Raw genomic sequence first — 17,396 nt, forward strand, 5'->3', positions numbered from 1 at the left:
GAACGAACGAATGATACATAAATAAATACAAACACAATAACATAATTGAAAATACATATATGATATATATGTAACGTTGAAATATTAAGGTCAAAAGTTATAAAGAGAGTTATGTTAGGTGAGCACAGTGAGGTTTCAACTAGTTAGGTTACAATAAGTGAGGTTTGATAAGGTTAGGTTGTACGAGGTGAGGTTTGAAAAAGTTAGGTTGTACGAGGTGAGGTTTGAAAAAGTTAGGTTAGGTTTAAAAAAAAAAAAAAAAAAGGTCTAATTTTAGCGATAAGAAAGAAGAGAAAAAAAAAATTCGTAAAGCATTAAGATTACCTACCTATCTTAGGAAAAGTTAGGTTTGAAAAAGTAAGATTACTTAAAATTAAGAAAAAAAAAATAACTTTAATAAAAGTAAATAAAAGATACCTACCTAATTATAATAAAATATAATATTAGTACGTTATCAGTAGTCAAAAACTAACCCGATTTAGAGAGGGGGAATTGTATGTGAATTTTATAGCCCTCTCGCTCACACGGACACTAACTCCATCCCTTTCTAACAGGCACATATAAAGCGCCGCGAGAAAAATTTCGCTTATTCCCTCTCGTGACTCGTTATCGTAACGTCCACGCGCGTTGTAATAATTTATCGCAATGGCTCGTACCAAGCAGACCGCTCGTAAATCCACCGGTGGTAAAGCACCCCGCAAACAGCTAGCCACCAAGGCGGCCCGCAAGAGCGCGCCCGCCACCGGCGGAGTCAAGAAGCCTCATCGTTACAGGCCCGGTACCGTCGCCCTCCGTGAGATCCGTCGCTACCAGAAGAGCACCGAGCTCCTGATCCGCAAGCTGCCCTTCCAGCGTCTGGTCCGTGAGATCGCTCAGGACTTCAAGACCGACCTGCGCTTCCAGAGCTCCGCCGTTATGGCTCTTCAGGAGGCCAGCGAGGCTTACCTGGTCGGTCTCTTCGAAGACACCAACCTGTGCGCCATCCACGCCAAGCGTGTCACCATCATGCCCAAGGACATCCAGCTGGCCCGCAGGATCCGCGGCGAACGTGCCTAAGCTGTGTGCCAGTGTTTTAATCACCACACGCTTAAACTGACACGATGCGACATCACCGATCGCAGTCTACGCGAACGCATACTGTTACATTATAATTATGTATTATTTTGTACAAAGCGCGTTTTGCGTTACGGACATGCGAAAGTGAGTGACGCTTCTGTCAAATCAAAAGGCCCTTTTCAGGGCCACACATGATTCGAAAATTAACATTTGTTTCTTTGAACGGATACTTGCGTAGTAGACAAAAATCGATATAAATTATTAATTAATACGAACTATATATATATGAAATCTAAAAGTAAAATAATAGAAAAGTTCAAGTTCTATGAATGCTTTAAAGATACCGAATTGTTATATATAGATATGTACGTACACTGACTGAGCTGTACAAAACAAAGTATTAGAGAATTAAATTATACCCGTGTGCGCTGTGCGCGACTCGTAGAATGTTCTCGCACTCATATTATACCTAAATGGTGGACAAAAAAATTTAAATATTATTATTATTTGAATTATAATGCCACATACTGAAATATATAAATTATATACAAAAATCCACTATATGCAGTGCATGAGACCGTTCTTTAACAACCTTAAGGAGGCCGTTCGTCGTTATATCAAGTAATATGATGTATATCCCCTGTGTGTAGGTATCCGTAATGAATTTAAATAACAATTATTCATATTACTTTTATATTTATAAGTAAATTAAAAAATTGTTCGCAATACGTGGTCCGATATCTGTATAACCCCGTCCCCCGTCACCCCGCGGCGGGGTAAAACGTATAAATATACGGCGATCGGCTGCAGATTTTATTCCACTCGTGTCGACGCGCGCCGCAAGTCGTGTGTCTGTATTCCGTTCGTTCGAGAAGTCTAATCTCTCTAACAAGTCGCAATGACCGGTCGCGGTAAGGGAGGCAAAGGTCTGGGGAAAGGAGGAGCCAAGCGGCACAGGAAGGTGCTCCGTGATAACATCCAGGGTATCACTAAGCCCGCCATCCGTCGTCTGGCCCGCAGAGGCGGCGTCAAGCGTATCTCCGGTCTGATCTACGAGGAGACCCGCGGCGTGTTGAAGGTGTTCCTCGAGAACGTGATCCGTGACGCCGTCACCTACACCGAGCACGCCAAGAGGAAGACCGTCACCGCCATGGACGTCGTCTACGCTCTGAAGCGTCAGGGCCGCACCCTGTACGGTTTCGGAGGTTAAGAGCGCTGCGACACTATATATATAGTGTCGTCGTCGTGCGATATAGTGTAACTATACGATATATGTGTCGTTACCGTATCGCGCGCTAGCGCACCGCGTCCTCAGACGCAAATACAAAAAGGCCCTTTTCAGGGCCGCATATCATTCTATAATAACAACTACTAAAAAGTTTCACTAGCGACACAGACGTAAAACAATCGATCTTATCTAAACCTAACATAACTAACTATATGTATACAGTACCATATCATTATGAACAATTAATAACAACTTACCCCGTACCGCCACACAGTTTTCTCTCTCGCCGCGCGCCACCCGGCTACCTCCTCTCTGAAACAATAACAATAAAGTTTTTTAACTTACTCTGTATGTATGTATGTATGTATGTATGTATGTATGTACGCATTAATATTACATACCGAAATATATATGTTATTATCGTGTATGTTTATCATCAAACAAACCATATACATAATAGCTTACATATCTACTGTCTATATTTTATTTAAGTATGTGTATGTATTTAAGTATAGATTCGATCGATTGAACGTCTAAGTGTCATGCTCGAAACAATTAATTAACTAATTATTATAATCCCACCGGCGTACAGCCTCGCGTAACGATAATCGCATAAAATCATGCGCCCAATCATCATCGGGTAGGTACCGGGTGGGTACTACCCACCCAACGGGCAGGTGCTATTTCTTTCTCCATACATTCCTCTCCTCCTCCTCTTTGATGCCCGACTGCCCGACTCTATGCACTGCACTTCACACTCACTCATAACATAACATAGGTTGTACTGTACTCACGTTTTCCAAATCGCAAATCATGCCTTGCACTGTACATCCATTGGTATTTGTCACACACATTCACTTAATTTTACTTATCACACGTTAATCCGCAACCACCACTTAATTAAGTAATAAATAAATAAACAAACAAACAAAACAAAACAATCATATCACATGCAATCCACACCAAGGCATTTTACTTCACCCGCGCGCGCGCGAACTAAACCGGTGACCCGGCGCACTCTCACCTGATCATCAGAACCGCTTGACCTATCGGCCACCAACTACTGCCTGATAACTAGGTCTAAGATGAACTGCCCAATTAGGTAAAGGGTTTGCAAATATTGCATAAAAAAGACAGGGACGTCAACTATCTCCTCACCCACTCACGTCACACCAACCACCACCTCACCTCTCACCCCCTCTCTCTCTCCTGAAGTCAAGTTAAGTTAAATAGACTGGACTAGAAAATAGTGACACATTTCATTCGTTTTTGTTTGTGACTAATGATCTAAAAATAATTTACACAAATACATATATAATTTTGTGAAAAGTGATATGTATGTATAAAGTTTGGTGATGATACAAAACTTTATAAAATTAATTTTATTATGTGTGATATTTTCGAATTTCATAACACAGAAGCTCAAGTAAGTAAGCATTCTCAGTGTTCATACGCCGCTAACGTGACATACATAACATATATACTTACTTACTTACTTGAACGGAATTTATATAAAATCAAACATACTATATTCATATAGATATATATACCATACTGTGGTTTTAATACACAAACAGTACTATTTTTATAAATATAATAAAACTCCTATATAATAAACGACCAACACGAATCTCTATCCCTCTACTATGATGATCGCACGTTGTCGAGTGTAGCTGTTACGATACTCGTAGAAGAAGAAGATACTGTAACTAAAATGAACACAATAATATAGACGGCGTTAACCTACTGTACATTGACACGATATCGATATGTTTAATGAAATATTATTTAAACTTTTCATATAAATTACCTATCCCGTTTTACATCTGTACTAGCAGATACCGAAACCAATGAACGTAGGCAATCCACGTCGCGGTACGGCTGTTTTACGACAGTGAATACGACATGTGAAAATAACATCATAACAATAATTTTCTAATGTTGTTATTGTGTCATATATATCTATGGTATCTTAGCTTTTAACTGGAAGACACACAATACAGTTAAATGTGATTTTAAATAAGAAAAATCACTTTTTAAACTGACCCGAGGCGCCCGCAACCTCTAATACCAAAAGTAAACTTCTCTCATTCGTCCATCTGAGTTTCAAATGCTGTGACTCTTATTAAAATACATATATCAATTCATAAAGAATACACATGTGCAATATTATTATAATAATTTTAATATAATTAACTGTAAATTTAGTTTAATCATAAACGAGTAAGTGAAAAGTTGGAAGTGTTATTACGAGAAAACGTCCCGCGACAGAAGGGTCTGCGTTACGGTTAAGCCGGAGATTATATAAAAAGTGGCGCCCCCAATTGGCGTGCATCATCATTCCCGCTCAGCCGTCGCGTCGAGCGCACGCGTGCGCTCCGCGATCATGCCGTTCCTCTCGTGTCACGTTGTAGCTCCGCTCCGTGTTCCCGAGTAAAATAAGGATTGCAGTGAACCTATTAATATTGGTGTTAGTGACAGAGACAGGACTCTTTTAAAGTGGCGTCGCCACCCCGGTGTATTTGCGCGCGAAAGTGCCTGGCCGTGTTATTTGTGAACTTTTGAGACAGTGACTCTATAAAATAATAACAAAAACAAAATGAGTGATTCAGAGTGCCCTTCCCCTCCCCCCACGTCCCAGGCTCCCCCCGTACAGACTACGTGGGGTCAGAGAGCCGGGAATAGCGAGACAAATATAGACATCATGGACAGCTTCATGCAGTCCCACTTCCCCCACCAAGTTGAGACTTGGTTCGAGTACAAGGCAAAGATGGCGGCAGCTATGAGCGTTGAGACGCCGACTGCCCTAGGATCGCAGGGTGAACCGTCCCAGGCACCCCGTCCGGCCGACCCCTGTCAGTTGCCAGCCGCCGCTGACGATATTACACACAACACAAAAGGTAGGGGCACCCCCACATTAAATAGCATTCATTTGCCCAGTAATAATAATAATATTACTAACAGAGCTTTGGACAGTTCATTCACTAATACAAACATACGCGAGGCCGAGGCCCGCAGTAGCCGAGAGCGTCGCAGCCGTTCGCACTCGGCAACTTTAGGGCGTGAAAATTCACGGCCACACCCATATAGTAGAGTTACCTCCCCTTTAAATGGACATAAACAAACAGGTGAAAACCCCCGGTCACGTTCGCGTTCCCGCTCCCGCTCGCCCCGTACGGCCGAAATATACAATATAATATCAGGTCAAATTGATAGTAAAATACAAAACTTGCACAACATAAATAGCTCAAATGTAAAAAATGCCAAAGATCAGTTAAGTTATATAGACTGTTCATCCGGTAGCGACTTCATGTCTCCTTTATCCGACGACGGCTTTACCCAAGTTAAAAAGAAGAAGCGTAGTAAAAAACACTCTAAACAAGGATCGAAATCCTCCTCCCCCACCCCCCCCTCCCAAACTCAATTTGATATTGACATACCGGTAACACATAATAAATTTGATGCTTTGCCGCGGGAAAAATTCCCAAGGCGTTCACAAAACCGTAACAACCAACCTTCCCCCCCCCTTACGCCCAATACGGTTCCCCCCCACACTCAACAGTCCCAGGATATGGACCTGGCTTACGAAGACGACTCCGACGAAGAGGATCTGGAGGATGTTAGTGAATATTCAGATAATGAAATAGACAAAGCCACAGGGGTAAAAAAGCGTATACGCCCCCCCCCGCATTAGTGATTTACGATCCAGACAGATGGCCTGTAGTATCAAAAGAGGCTCACAGACTAAATATAGGCTTTCTCCGCTCACGAGTAGGCATAGAAAAAATCACCAAAGAAACGGTTCTATTTTTAGAGACACAAACTGCCGATCAGTTTAGGAAATGGCGAAAACTATTAAAACACGGCTTCCACACCCGCCCTACAGGTAGGCAAAGGAAGCTCAGGGTTGTCATCCTGGGCCTCCCTGTTTCCATAGACACAGAAGAAATTAAAGAGGAACTAGTAGCACTTGGCCTCCCCGTATTAGAGGTCACCAGGATGCAAAGAGGCCCGAGGAACAAACGCGTGCCCTTTAATGGGGTATTGGTCGTTTTAGACAGAACTTTAAATGGGAAAAAAGTTTTTGACGTAGAAAGAATATGTGGCCTGAGTGGCCTAAAAATAGAACCCCCCCACAAAAGCCTTAGAGTGGCTCAATGTCACCGGTGCCAACGGTACGGGCATACTGAGAAATATTGCCGTATGCCCCCCCGCTGTGTAAAATGCGCCGGCGACCACCACACAAAACTGTGTGACAGAAAACCAGACCCGGTAACGGGTAAATATACAACAATTTGTGTGCATTGCAGGGGGATCACCCTGCAAATGCATCCATCTGCCCAAAGGCCCCCCACCCAAAACCTTTAATCCAAAGGGTCGTCGCGGGAGAAGTCGCTCCCGCTCACGCCCCTCACCCCCCAGTCCCAGTCGGACTCTACTCAGCTCAACCCGGAGGCTCAGTCCCAAAAGACTTTCCAAACCTTCCCTCTAACCCTACTCACACCCAGTCAGTACAAGATTCTCCCCCCCCCCCCCCCCCCAAAATAACAGATCAGCGTCCAATCACAGACACTCGACAAACCCCATTCATCAAAACACAGCAGAGCCTAGCAGAATTTATGCTCAAGTAGCCCAGTCTGTGAAACAAAAAGCCCCCACACAACCCACGCAAATAAAGCCCCCACAATCAAATAATAATAATAAAAAGGGCCCCAATGCCAATCAACAATCATATCAGGTTCAACAAATTCCTCCCTATCAAGAGAAAAGAAAACAAGTATCTATCACCCATCCCGTTCCCGCTCAGAGACAACGCCATCATAACATCCCCCCTCCCGGTGGTGACCCGGAAGCCGATTTACAACTAGTTATGAACATTGCAAACGCATTAGACATTGAAGAGGTTTGCCTTCTGGCCTCTAAAATCAGAAGTGCTACTTCAACAGCCCAACAGCTGATAGCCATGGCCCAACATGCCTCACTTCTATCAAATATCAAAAACTTGTGTGCCTCAAATAATGGATTGTACGACAAATAGAACTAAACCTCGCTCCATAACAATAGCATTTTTTAACATCAATGGAATCAGAGATAAAAAAGATGAGTTAGCTCTAGCACTCAAAGATCTAAAAATAGACATCTTACTAGTTCAAGAAACATTTTTAAAACCTAGTCATAGAAACCCGAATATTCCTAATTACAAATTAATCCGTGATGACAGGGCCACAAACAAACTGGGCGGCACCTTAATATATTATAAAAAGGATCTCCACTGTTCCCCCATCCCCACACCCCCCCTAATTAATCTCGAGGTCTCGGCATGTAGATTGGCTATGACGGGCCATCTCCCAATCACCATCATATCTGCTTACCAACCCCCTGCAAAGGAACTTATCCTGCAGGACCTGGATACTGTGTTCGGATTAGATGAGTCAGTTGTCATGGCTGGCGACTTGAACTCAAAGCACACTCAATGGAACTGCAGGGTAAATAATCCTAAGGGCAGAACCCTATTAAAATATATCCTAGATAACAACTCAATTGACCTAATATCCCCACTCGAACCCACTCACTACCCAGCCCAAAATGATTATCAGCCCGATATATTAGATGTGGCTCTGATGAAAAATGTATCGCTAAACTTGAGAGCCATCGAAGTAGCTCACTTACTAGATTCAGATCACAGACCTGTAGTCCTCAAACTCGGCCCACCACCCACAGACCCTACACCCACTAAGAAGGTAGTAAATTGGGCAGAAGTGGGTTCTCTACTAGCCAAAAATGACCTTCCTATTCTCGCCTTAGCAGACTCACCACCTAATAATCCCTCCGCAATTGATAATCAAATAAAAATACTAACTTCTGACCTTCAAAATGTAATTAGAACCTGCACAAAAACCATCCCCGCCGAAGAATACTCCAAAAACAGGTTACCTCCAGAAATATTAAATAAAATAAAACAAAAAAATAGAGCCTTAAAAGAATTTGCAATTTTCCCCTCGAGAGAGAATAAAAACAATATAAACAGACTACAGAGGCAAATCAAAGAAGAATTAAGGGATTTCAGGGAGGGCAAATGGAGGGAACTGCTTGAGGAGATTGTGCCGGGCCACCAGGCGTACTGGGGCCTGGCCAGAGCTCTAAAAGCTGACACAGTTGTGTCAATCCCTCCCCTTGCTCGCTCTGATCTTCCCACCCCCGCCTTTACAGACGAAGAAAAAGCTGAACTATTAGCAAATAGTTTAGAATCTCAGTGCTCGCCGGGAAATATACCTTCTGACCCCTCCCATATCCCCAAAGTAGAAAAAGAGGTCGAAGACTTCTTAAATAAACCTTTAACCGGTCCGCCCATAGAAAACATTACCTTCACAGAACTAAAAAGACTAATTATTAAACTAAAAATTAAAAAAGCCCCAGGAATAGATGGCCTTCCAGCCAGATTATTCAAATTATTGCCGGACAACTTATTACATATAATATTAAACATATTAAACGCAGCCCTTAGCAACTGTCATTTTCCAAATTCCTGGAAGATGGCAGTTGTTATAGGCATACACAAACCAGGTAAGCCAAGCAACCAACCTAGTAGCTACAGACCAATTAGTTTATTAAATGTGCTAGGTAAATTATACGAAAAATGTATCCTTGTTAGACTCACGAATTTTACCAGTAGCAATAACTTAATTCAGAGTGAGCAGTTTGGGTTCAGGCCTGGGCACTCGTGTGTGCACCAAGTGCACCGATTAACGGAGCACATCCTCCGCGGGTTGACGGAGGGAAGGAGACCCACACCAACAGGTGTGATATTCCTCGATGTGGCCAAGGCCTTTGATAAGGTATGGCACACCGGTTTGCTATGCAAACTTATAAGACTAGGTGTGCCAGGAAGTCTCATACACATCATCAGAGACTTCCTAACCGACAGAGGTTTTGGCTACAGAGTGGAGGGTCTCTTTCCACCCTTCATCCTGTGAGAGCGGGGGTACCGCAGGGTTCGGTCCTGTCCCCAACACTGTTCACACTGTTTGTGAATGACATACCGAAGGTAAAGGGGGCACATTATGCTCTCTTTGCCGACGATACGGCTTTCTATGCCACCACCAAGTCACCAGACAAACTGATCTCGCTTCTCCAGCGGGCTGCCAACTCACTAGGAGATTGGTTTGACCGTTGGAGGATCGAGATCAACCCTGGAAAGAGCGTGGCGGTTTTGTTCTGTAAGAAGAATAAAGCAATCATAGCTCAAAATTACAAAAAGGTAACGTTGCTAGGCACCCCCCTTGACTGGAGTGACTCCGCCAAATATTTAGGCGTCATTCTGGATTCAAGGATGACATTTAACAAACATATAAAACTGGTCAAAAACAGGGCAAACTTTATAATGGGTAGACTTCACCCTTTACTTAACAACAAAAGCAATCTCTCCCTAGACGGAAAATTAACGCTGTACAAAACATGCATCCGGCCTATCTTTACATATGCTTCGGTCGTCTTTGCCCACACTTCAAACAGTAACATCAAAACCCTACAAACTCTACAAAATAGATTTCTCAGGAAAGCCACCAATTCAGACTGGTTTATCACAAATGAAGACCTACACCATGACACAAATCTCCCCTCAATTAAAAATTATTTACAGTCAATATCAAGAAAATACTTCGATTCCACCCCACATCATTCAAACCAACTAATTAACATAGCCTCAGATTACATCCCCATTCCTGACCCGAAACGTGGGCGAAGACGACCAAAAAACATTCTTTTAGATCAAGATGATCCCATTACAATTAGACATAATAAAGACCCAACCATAAAAGAATTTTCTTTCAGTACACTTGTTAACATAGACATAACAAAAGCAACAGAGCTAGAGATCTCTCAAATAATCATAGCAATGAATGAACTGTCCAAAGACTTAAAATCAGGTGCAAAAGTGTGTGTGCCCCTAAACTTTGTAGAAAATACCCTCAACAGGGTTAAAACAGCTCAAAGGATGGCGGCTGAGGGGGTGGCGCTGGCTAATATCTAGTGTCCCCATCTTGGCCTTTCACTTTATAAAAAGGGATGCTTTTCTCGCTTCTCCTGACTCTCAACCCTATATGACATACATACAACAGGACAAATTAAATTTTAAATATTCGCACTGACAGACTAGACAGACACGACACAGATCTAAGAGCATAAGATCTGCCCCCTAATAGGGGTCAGATCCCCCCCCACCTTTTTTCTTCCCCGGGATGTCCCTCCGGGACATCCCGGCGTCATTTCTTGTGGATATGATAGAGGATTCCTCTAAACTCCCATCACTCACCTCAAAAAAAAAAAAAAAAAAAAAAAAATTGGCGTGCATTAGTACTCGCCAGCGCAGCGCTCCGCTCACACGCGTCCGCTGTTCTCTCTTTGCGCAGTTCGTGCGATTTACTAATTTGAAACTTACACTTGTATTTTTTCGGTTTTTCCGGTAAACATGGCCGACACCGCAGTTGCCGCTGACGCCCCCGCCCCGGCGACGCCCGCGAAGAAGCCCAAGGCCTCCGCCGGCGCTAAGAAGCCCAAAGCGAAGCCCACCCACCCGAAGACTTCCGAGATGGTCAACAGTGCCATCAAGGAGTTGAAGGAGAGGAGCGGTTCGTCCCTGCAGGCTATCAAGAAATACATCGCCGCCCAGTACAAGGTGGACGCCGAGAAGCTGGCTCCGTTCATCAGAAAATATCTGAAGAGCGCTGTCGAATCCGGCGCACTGATCCAGACCAAAGGCAAGGGCGCGTCCGGCTCGTTCAAACTGGAGTCCAAGTCGTCCTCCGGCGCCAAGAAACCCGCCGCCGCCAAGAAGTCTAGCGCCAAATCTTCAGCGGCCGCGAAGAAACCGGCCGCAGCTAAGCCCGCTAAGGCCAGGAAGGCCGCCGCCTCTCCCGCCAAGCCTAAGGCCGCCACTAAGGACAAGAAGGCCGCCGCCGCCAAGAAGAAGCCCGCCGCTAAGAAACCCTCCACCCCCGCCAAGGGCAAGAGCGCCGCCGCGCCTAAGGCCAAGAAGACCGCGAAGCCTCCCACCAAGAAGCCTAAAGCTCCCAAACCGAAGAAGGCCGCGGCCGCTCCCAAAGCGAAGCCCGCCGCTAAGAAGGCCGCCTCGAAGAAGTAAGACTGTGCGCGTTCGCTATTGTCGTCGCCGCCGTTCTTGCATCGGTCGTGGTGGTGTTGTTAGTGACGTTGATGGAGATTATGCGACGGCTTGTCGCATCACTCTTCTCGACTCACGTCATACGCCTGTGCGCGTTAAACGCACATCAAAAAGCCCTTTTCAGGGCTAACAAACGTATTCAAAGGCTCATCGCCTCTGTTTCATTGCAATAAGAGCACATAACACAAAGTCGTTCGACCGATCGATCGATCGATCACTCTTATAAATAAGTAAAACAAACTTAAGTGCTTTCCGAAATGGTAAAAAGTCTTATTAAGACTACAAAAAACTAGGCTTCTAATTAAATATATCCCCCCGTCTTATCTAGTCAAAACGAACGAACGAACGAACATATATTATTTCTATAAAATTATTATTATAACGATGTGATCTCAATGATAGATCTCGGTTACTTGGGTTTTAGAAAAAATTTATACAAAGTTAATATATTAATTATCTAGTAGTAACGCAACGTAAATTTTACACGCACGCAAATAATTATACATTAATAATACAGACGCAGTATGTATATTGGCGAAAAATTTTATACCCGTGCCATTTTGCAAGCGGAAGACATATATGTATATTATAAGTACAAAATATTATTATATTTAAAAATAGGTAATAAAATTCACAACGTCTGTTTTTATTTATATCTCTATCTCTCTCTAATTTGTGCTATTGCACGAGAATCGGCGATTGGTCGATCGGGCCCGTGTTGTGCCGGCTCGTTATATCCCCACTTATCGGTGCGCTCGTGAGCTTATAAATATTCACGGTAGGATAGGGAAGTTTTTATTATACTCACTGACAAGCATTCGTGCTAGTCGTTTCGTTTGTGTGTAAACCAATCTAACTCTCTTTAAACATGTCTGGACGTGGTAAAGGTGGCAAGGTTAAGGGAAAGGCAAAGTCCCGTTCTAACCGTGCCGGACTTCAGTTCCCCGTGGGCCGTATCCACAGGCTTCTACGCAAGGGCAACTACGCCGAGCGCGTCGGTGCCGGTGCCCCCGTGTACTTGGCTGCCGTCATGGAATACCTGGCCGCTGAGGTTCTCGAGTTGGCCGGAAACGCCGCTCGTGACAACAAGAAGACCAGGATCATCCCCAGACATCTCCAGCTGGCCATCCGCAACGACGAAGAGTTGAACAAGCTCCTCTCCGGTGTGACCATCGCCCAGGGTGGTGTGCTGCCTAACATTCAGGCCGTGCTCCTGCCCAAGAAGACCGAGAAGAAGGCTTAAGTGTCCCCTCACTTCTCGTCCGTCCGGTGACATCTATAACGGTAACATTCGGCGATCGGTGAATGTGTACATTTGTATCGTGTATATAATATTTATATCACGGGACCTATGTTACATTCCCGACCGAGTGACCGTTACAAAAGGCCCTTTTCAGGGCCACAATATGATTCTGTGATAACGTTATAAGTTTCATGGCATAACGCATACGTATACGAACGTCTTTCGATATTATGAATGAAAATCTCAATTAATTAATTAATTATCCTATAATATCCTACTATCATATTGAGATATTTATATGCATAGTTCTCAATTGCGAGAACATTATGTTACAAGTAATAATTACACACACATATATCGTAATAATTATAAATGAGATTCCTCGTTATGGTAATTGAATAGGGAGATATCGCAAGATGGGATTTCTTTCTTTCATTTATTTATTATATATACTTTTAAAAACATTTAACAAATGATATTGATGACTCTACAATACGCTGAAAGTAGTAAGCGTAATGAGTTTTAAAAATCCTAAGTAGGTAAGTAAACAAATGGATTTGTTACGTTATACGAATAAGGACTAATAATTCAAAAATACATATAGTTACATACATATTACTAAAATATATTTTTATCAAACTATACTAACCTATAATAACTGACTCTCCCCACCATGCCGACCGACGCGACGATGCTAACAATGCACGAACGCTATTGGTCGAGATACAGAGGGCGCGTCGCTCGATCATTAATCCCCCATTTCACGTCCGACGCGCTAACAAAAAGCGGAATTTCAAAATTGCGCGTTACATTTCCAGTTCGACTCTCGTACTGTAAACATCTAACTTAATCGCAATGCCACCCAAGACTAGCGGTAAGGCCGCCAAGAAATCTGGCAAGGCCCAGAAGAACATCTCCAAGTCCGACTCGAAGAAAAAGAAGAAGCATAAGCGCAAGGAGAGCTACGCCATCTATATCTACAAGGTGCTGAAGCAGGTCCACCCCGACACCGGTATCTCCAGCAAGGCCATGTCGATCATGAACTCGTTCGTGAACGATATCTTCGAGCGCATCGCCGCCGAGGCCTCACGCCTCGCCCACTACAACAAGAGGTCCACCATCACCAGCAGGGAGGTGCAGACCTCCGTCAGGCTGCTCCTCCCCGGTGAGCTCGCCAAGCACGCCGTCAGTGAAGGCACCAAGGCCGTCACCAAGTACACCAGCTCCAAGTAAGCGTCGCTCGTTCGTATTTCGACACGACACGACACGCTGCAAGAGTGTGGTTTGTACGACAACCAAAAGGCCCTTTTCAGGGCCACAAATACGTTCTGAATATAATATAAATGGTTTCTAGTCTCACATACGCTGTCAATCGGTATTCAAACTACAAACAAACGTTATGTTATTATGATATTTACTACAGTTAGTAGTTAGTAGATCGATCTAGACGTGTTCATTACAAAACGAACGAACGAACGAATGATACATAAATAAATACAAACACAATAACATAATTGAAAATACATATATGATATATATGTAACGTTGAAATATTAAGGTCAAAAGTTATAAAGAGAGTTATGTTAGGTGAGCACAGTGAGGTTTCAACTAGTTAGGTTACAATAAGTGAGGTTTGATAAGGTTAGGTTGTACGAGGTGAGGTTTGAAAAAGTTAGGTTGTACGAGGTGAGGTTTGAAAAAGTTAGGTTAGGTTTAAAAAAAAAAAAAAAAAAAAAGGTCTAATTTTAGCGATAAGAAAGAAGAGAAAAAAAAAAATTCGTAAAGCATTAAGATTACCTACCTATCTTAGGAAAAGTTAGGTTTGAAAAAGTAAGATTACTTAAAATTAAGAAAAAAAAAATAACTTTAATAAAAGTAAATAAAAGATACCTACCTAATTATAATAAAATATAATATTAGTACGTTATCAGTAGTCAAAAACTAACCCGATTTAGAGAGGGGGAATTGTATGTGAATTTTATAGCCCTCTCGCTCACACGGACACTAACTCCATCCCTTTCTAACAGGCACATATAAAGCGCCGCGAGAAAAATTTCGCTTATTCCGATTTTTATTCATCATTCCCGCTCAGCCGTCGCGTCGAGCGCACGCGTGCGCTCCGCGATCATGCCGTTCCTCTCGTGTCACGTTGTAGCTCCGCTCCGTGTTCCCGAGTAAAATAAGGATTGCAGTGAACCTATTAATATTGGTGTTAGTGACAGAGACAGGACTCTTTTAAAGTGGCGTCGCCACCCCGGTGTATTTGCGCGCGAAAGTGCCTGGCCGTGTTATTTGTGAACTTTTGAGACAGTGACTCTATAAAATAATAACAAAAACAAAATGAGTGATTCAGAGTGCCCTTCCCCTCCCCCCACGTCCCAGGCTCCCCCCGTACAGACTACGTGGGGTCAGAGAGCCGGGAATAGCGAGACAAATATAGACATCATGGACAGCTTCATGCAGTCCCACTTCCCCCACCAAGTTGAGACTTGGTTCGAGTACAAGGCAAAGATGGCGGCAGCTATGAGCGTTGAGACGCCGACTGCCCTAGGATCGCAGGGTGAACCGTCCCAGGCACCCCGTCCGGCCGACCCCTGTCAGTTGCCAGCCGCCGCTGACGATATTACACACAACACAAAAGGTAGGGGCACCCCCACATTAAATAGCATTCATTTGCCCAGTAATAATAATAATATTACTAACAGAGCTTTGGACAGTTCATTCACTAATACAAACATACGCGAGGCCGAGGCCCGCAGTAGCCGAGAGCGTCGCAGCCGTTCGCACTCGGCAACTTTAGGGCGTGAAAATTCACGGCCACACCCATATAGTAGAGTTACCTCCCCTTTAAATGGACATAAACAAACAGGTGAAAACCCCCGGTCACGTTCGCGTTCCCGCTCCCGCTCGCCCCGTACGGCCGAAATATACAATATAATATCAGGTCAAATTGATAGTAAAATACAAAACTTGCACAACATAAATAGCTCAAATGTAAAAAATGCCAAAGATCAGTTAAGTTATATAGACTGTTCATCCGGTAGCGACTTCATGTCTCCTTTATCCGACGACGGCTTTACCCAAGTTAAAAAGAAGAAGCGTAGTAAAAAACACTCTAAACAAGGATCGAAATCCTCCTCCCCCACCCCCTCCCAAACTCAATTTGATATTGACATACCGGTAACACATAATAAATTTGATGCTTTGCCGCGGGAAAAATTCCCAAGGCGTTCACAAAACCGTAACAACCAACCTTCCCCCCTTACGCCCAATACGGTTCCCCCCACACTCAACAGTCCCAGGATATGGACCTGGCTTACGAAGACGACTCCGACGAAGAGGATCTGGAGGATGTTAGTGAATATTCAGATAATGAAATAGACAAAGCCACAGGGGTAAAAAAGCGTATACGCCCCCCCGCATTAGTGATTTACGATCCAGACAGATGGCCTGTAGTATCAAAAGAGGCTCACAGACTAAATATAGGCTTTCTCCGCTCACGAGTAGGCATAGAAAAAATCACCAAAGAAACGGTTCTATTTTTAGAGACACAAACTGCCGATCAGTTTAGGAAATGGCGAAAACTATTAAAACACGGCTTCCACACCCGCCCTACAGGTAGGCAAAGGAAGCTCAGGGTTGTCATCCTGGGCCTCCCTGTTTCCATAGACACAGAAGAAATTAAAGAGGAACTAGTAGCACTTGGCCTCCCCGTATTAGAGGTCACCAGGATGCAAAGAGGCCCGAGGAACAAACGCGTGCCCTTTAATGGGGTATTGGTCGTTTTAGACAGAACTTTAAATGGGAAAAAAGTTTTTGACGTAGAAAGAATATGTGGCCTGAGTGGCCTAAAAATAGAACCCCCCCACAAAAGCCTTAGAGTGGCTCAATGTCACCGGTGCCAACGGTACGGGCATACTGAGAAATATTGCCGTATGCCCCCCCGCTGTGTAAAATGCGCCGGCGACCACCACACAAAACTGTGTGACAGAAAACCAGACCCGGTAACGGGTAAATATACAACAATTTGTGTGCATTGCAGGGGGGATCACCCTGCAAATGCATCCATCTGCCCAAAGGCCCCCCCACCCAAAACCTTTAATCCAAAGGGTCGTCGCGGGAGAAGTCGCTCCCGCTCACGCCCCTCACCCCCCCAGTCCCAGTCGGACTCTACTCAGCTCAACCCGGAGGCTCAGTCCCAAAAAGACTTTCCAAACCTTCCCTCTAACCCTACTCACACCCAGTCAGTACAAGATTCTCCCCCCCCCCAAAATAACAGATCAGCGTCCAATCACAGACACTCGACAAACCCCATTCATCAAAACACAGCAGAGCCTAGCAGAATTTATGCTCAAGTAGCCCAGTCTGTGAAACAAAAAGCCCCCACACAACCCACGCAAATAAAGCCCCCACAATCAAATAATAATAATAAAAAGGGCCCCAATGCCAATCAACAATCATATCAGGTTCAACAAATTCCTCCCTATCAAGAGAAAAGAAAACAAGTATCTATCACCCATCCCGTTCCCGCTCAGAGACAACGCCATCATAACATCCCCCCTCCCGGTGGTGACCCGGAAGCCGATTTACAACTAGTTATGAACATTGCAAACGCATTAGACATTGAAGAGGTTTGCCTTCTGGCCTCTAAAATCAGAAGTGCTACTTCAACAGCCCAACAGCTGATAGCC

The 17,396-nt window shown here is 43.9% G+C and overlaps 4 protein-coding genes across 4 annotated transcripts; all 4 read left to right on the top strand.

The window, feature by feature from the left end:
• The first annotated feature begins 438 nt into the window (after positions 1–438).
• LOC125239675 (histone H3) lies at positions 439–1,246 on the top strand. The gene has a single exon (XM_048147315.1). It carries the CDS (start codon positions 646–648, stop codon positions 1,054–1,056), a length of 411 nt encoding a protein of 136 aa, XP_048003272.1. The 5' UTR covers positions 439–645; the 3' UTR covers positions 1,057–1,246.
• Positions 1,247–10,628: 9,382 nt separating this feature from the next.
• LOC125239664 (histone H1B-like) lies at positions 10,629–12,103 on the top strand. The gene has a single exon (XM_048147305.1). The coding sequence runs from the start codon at positions 10,752–10,754 to the stop codon at positions 11,421–11,423; it is 672 nt and encodes a 223-aa protein (XP_048003262.1). The 5' UTR covers positions 10,629–10,751; the 3' UTR covers positions 11,424–12,103.
• A 62-nt stretch (positions 12,104–12,165) lies between these two features.
• LOC125239702 (histone H2A) lies at positions 12,166–12,867 on the top strand. Its single transcript, XM_048147343.1, has one exon. It carries the CDS (start codon positions 12,331–12,333, stop codon positions 12,703–12,705), a length of 375 nt encoding a protein of 124 aa, XP_048003300.1. The 5' UTR covers positions 12,166–12,330; the 3' UTR covers positions 12,706–12,867.
• A 536-nt stretch (positions 12,868–13,403) lies between these two features.
• LOC125239698 (histone H2B) lies at positions 13,404–14,390 on the top strand. The gene has a single exon (XM_048147338.1). It carries the CDS (start codon positions 13,561–13,563, stop codon positions 13,936–13,938), a length of 378 nt encoding a protein of 125 aa, XP_048003295.1. The 5' UTR covers positions 13,404–13,560; the 3' UTR covers positions 13,939–14,390.
• The last annotated feature ends 3,006 nt before the right edge of the window (positions 14,391–17,396 follow it).

The sequence above is a fragment of the Leguminivora glycinivorella genome, chromosome 26 (genome assembly GCF_023078275.1).
Source record: "Leguminivora glycinivorella isolate SPB_JAAS2020 chromosome 26, LegGlyc_1.1, whole genome shotgun sequence".
In the NCBI taxonomy this organism is placed as follows: Eukaryota; Metazoa; Arthropoda; class Insecta; order Lepidoptera; family Tortricidae; genus Leguminivora; species Leguminivora glycinivorella.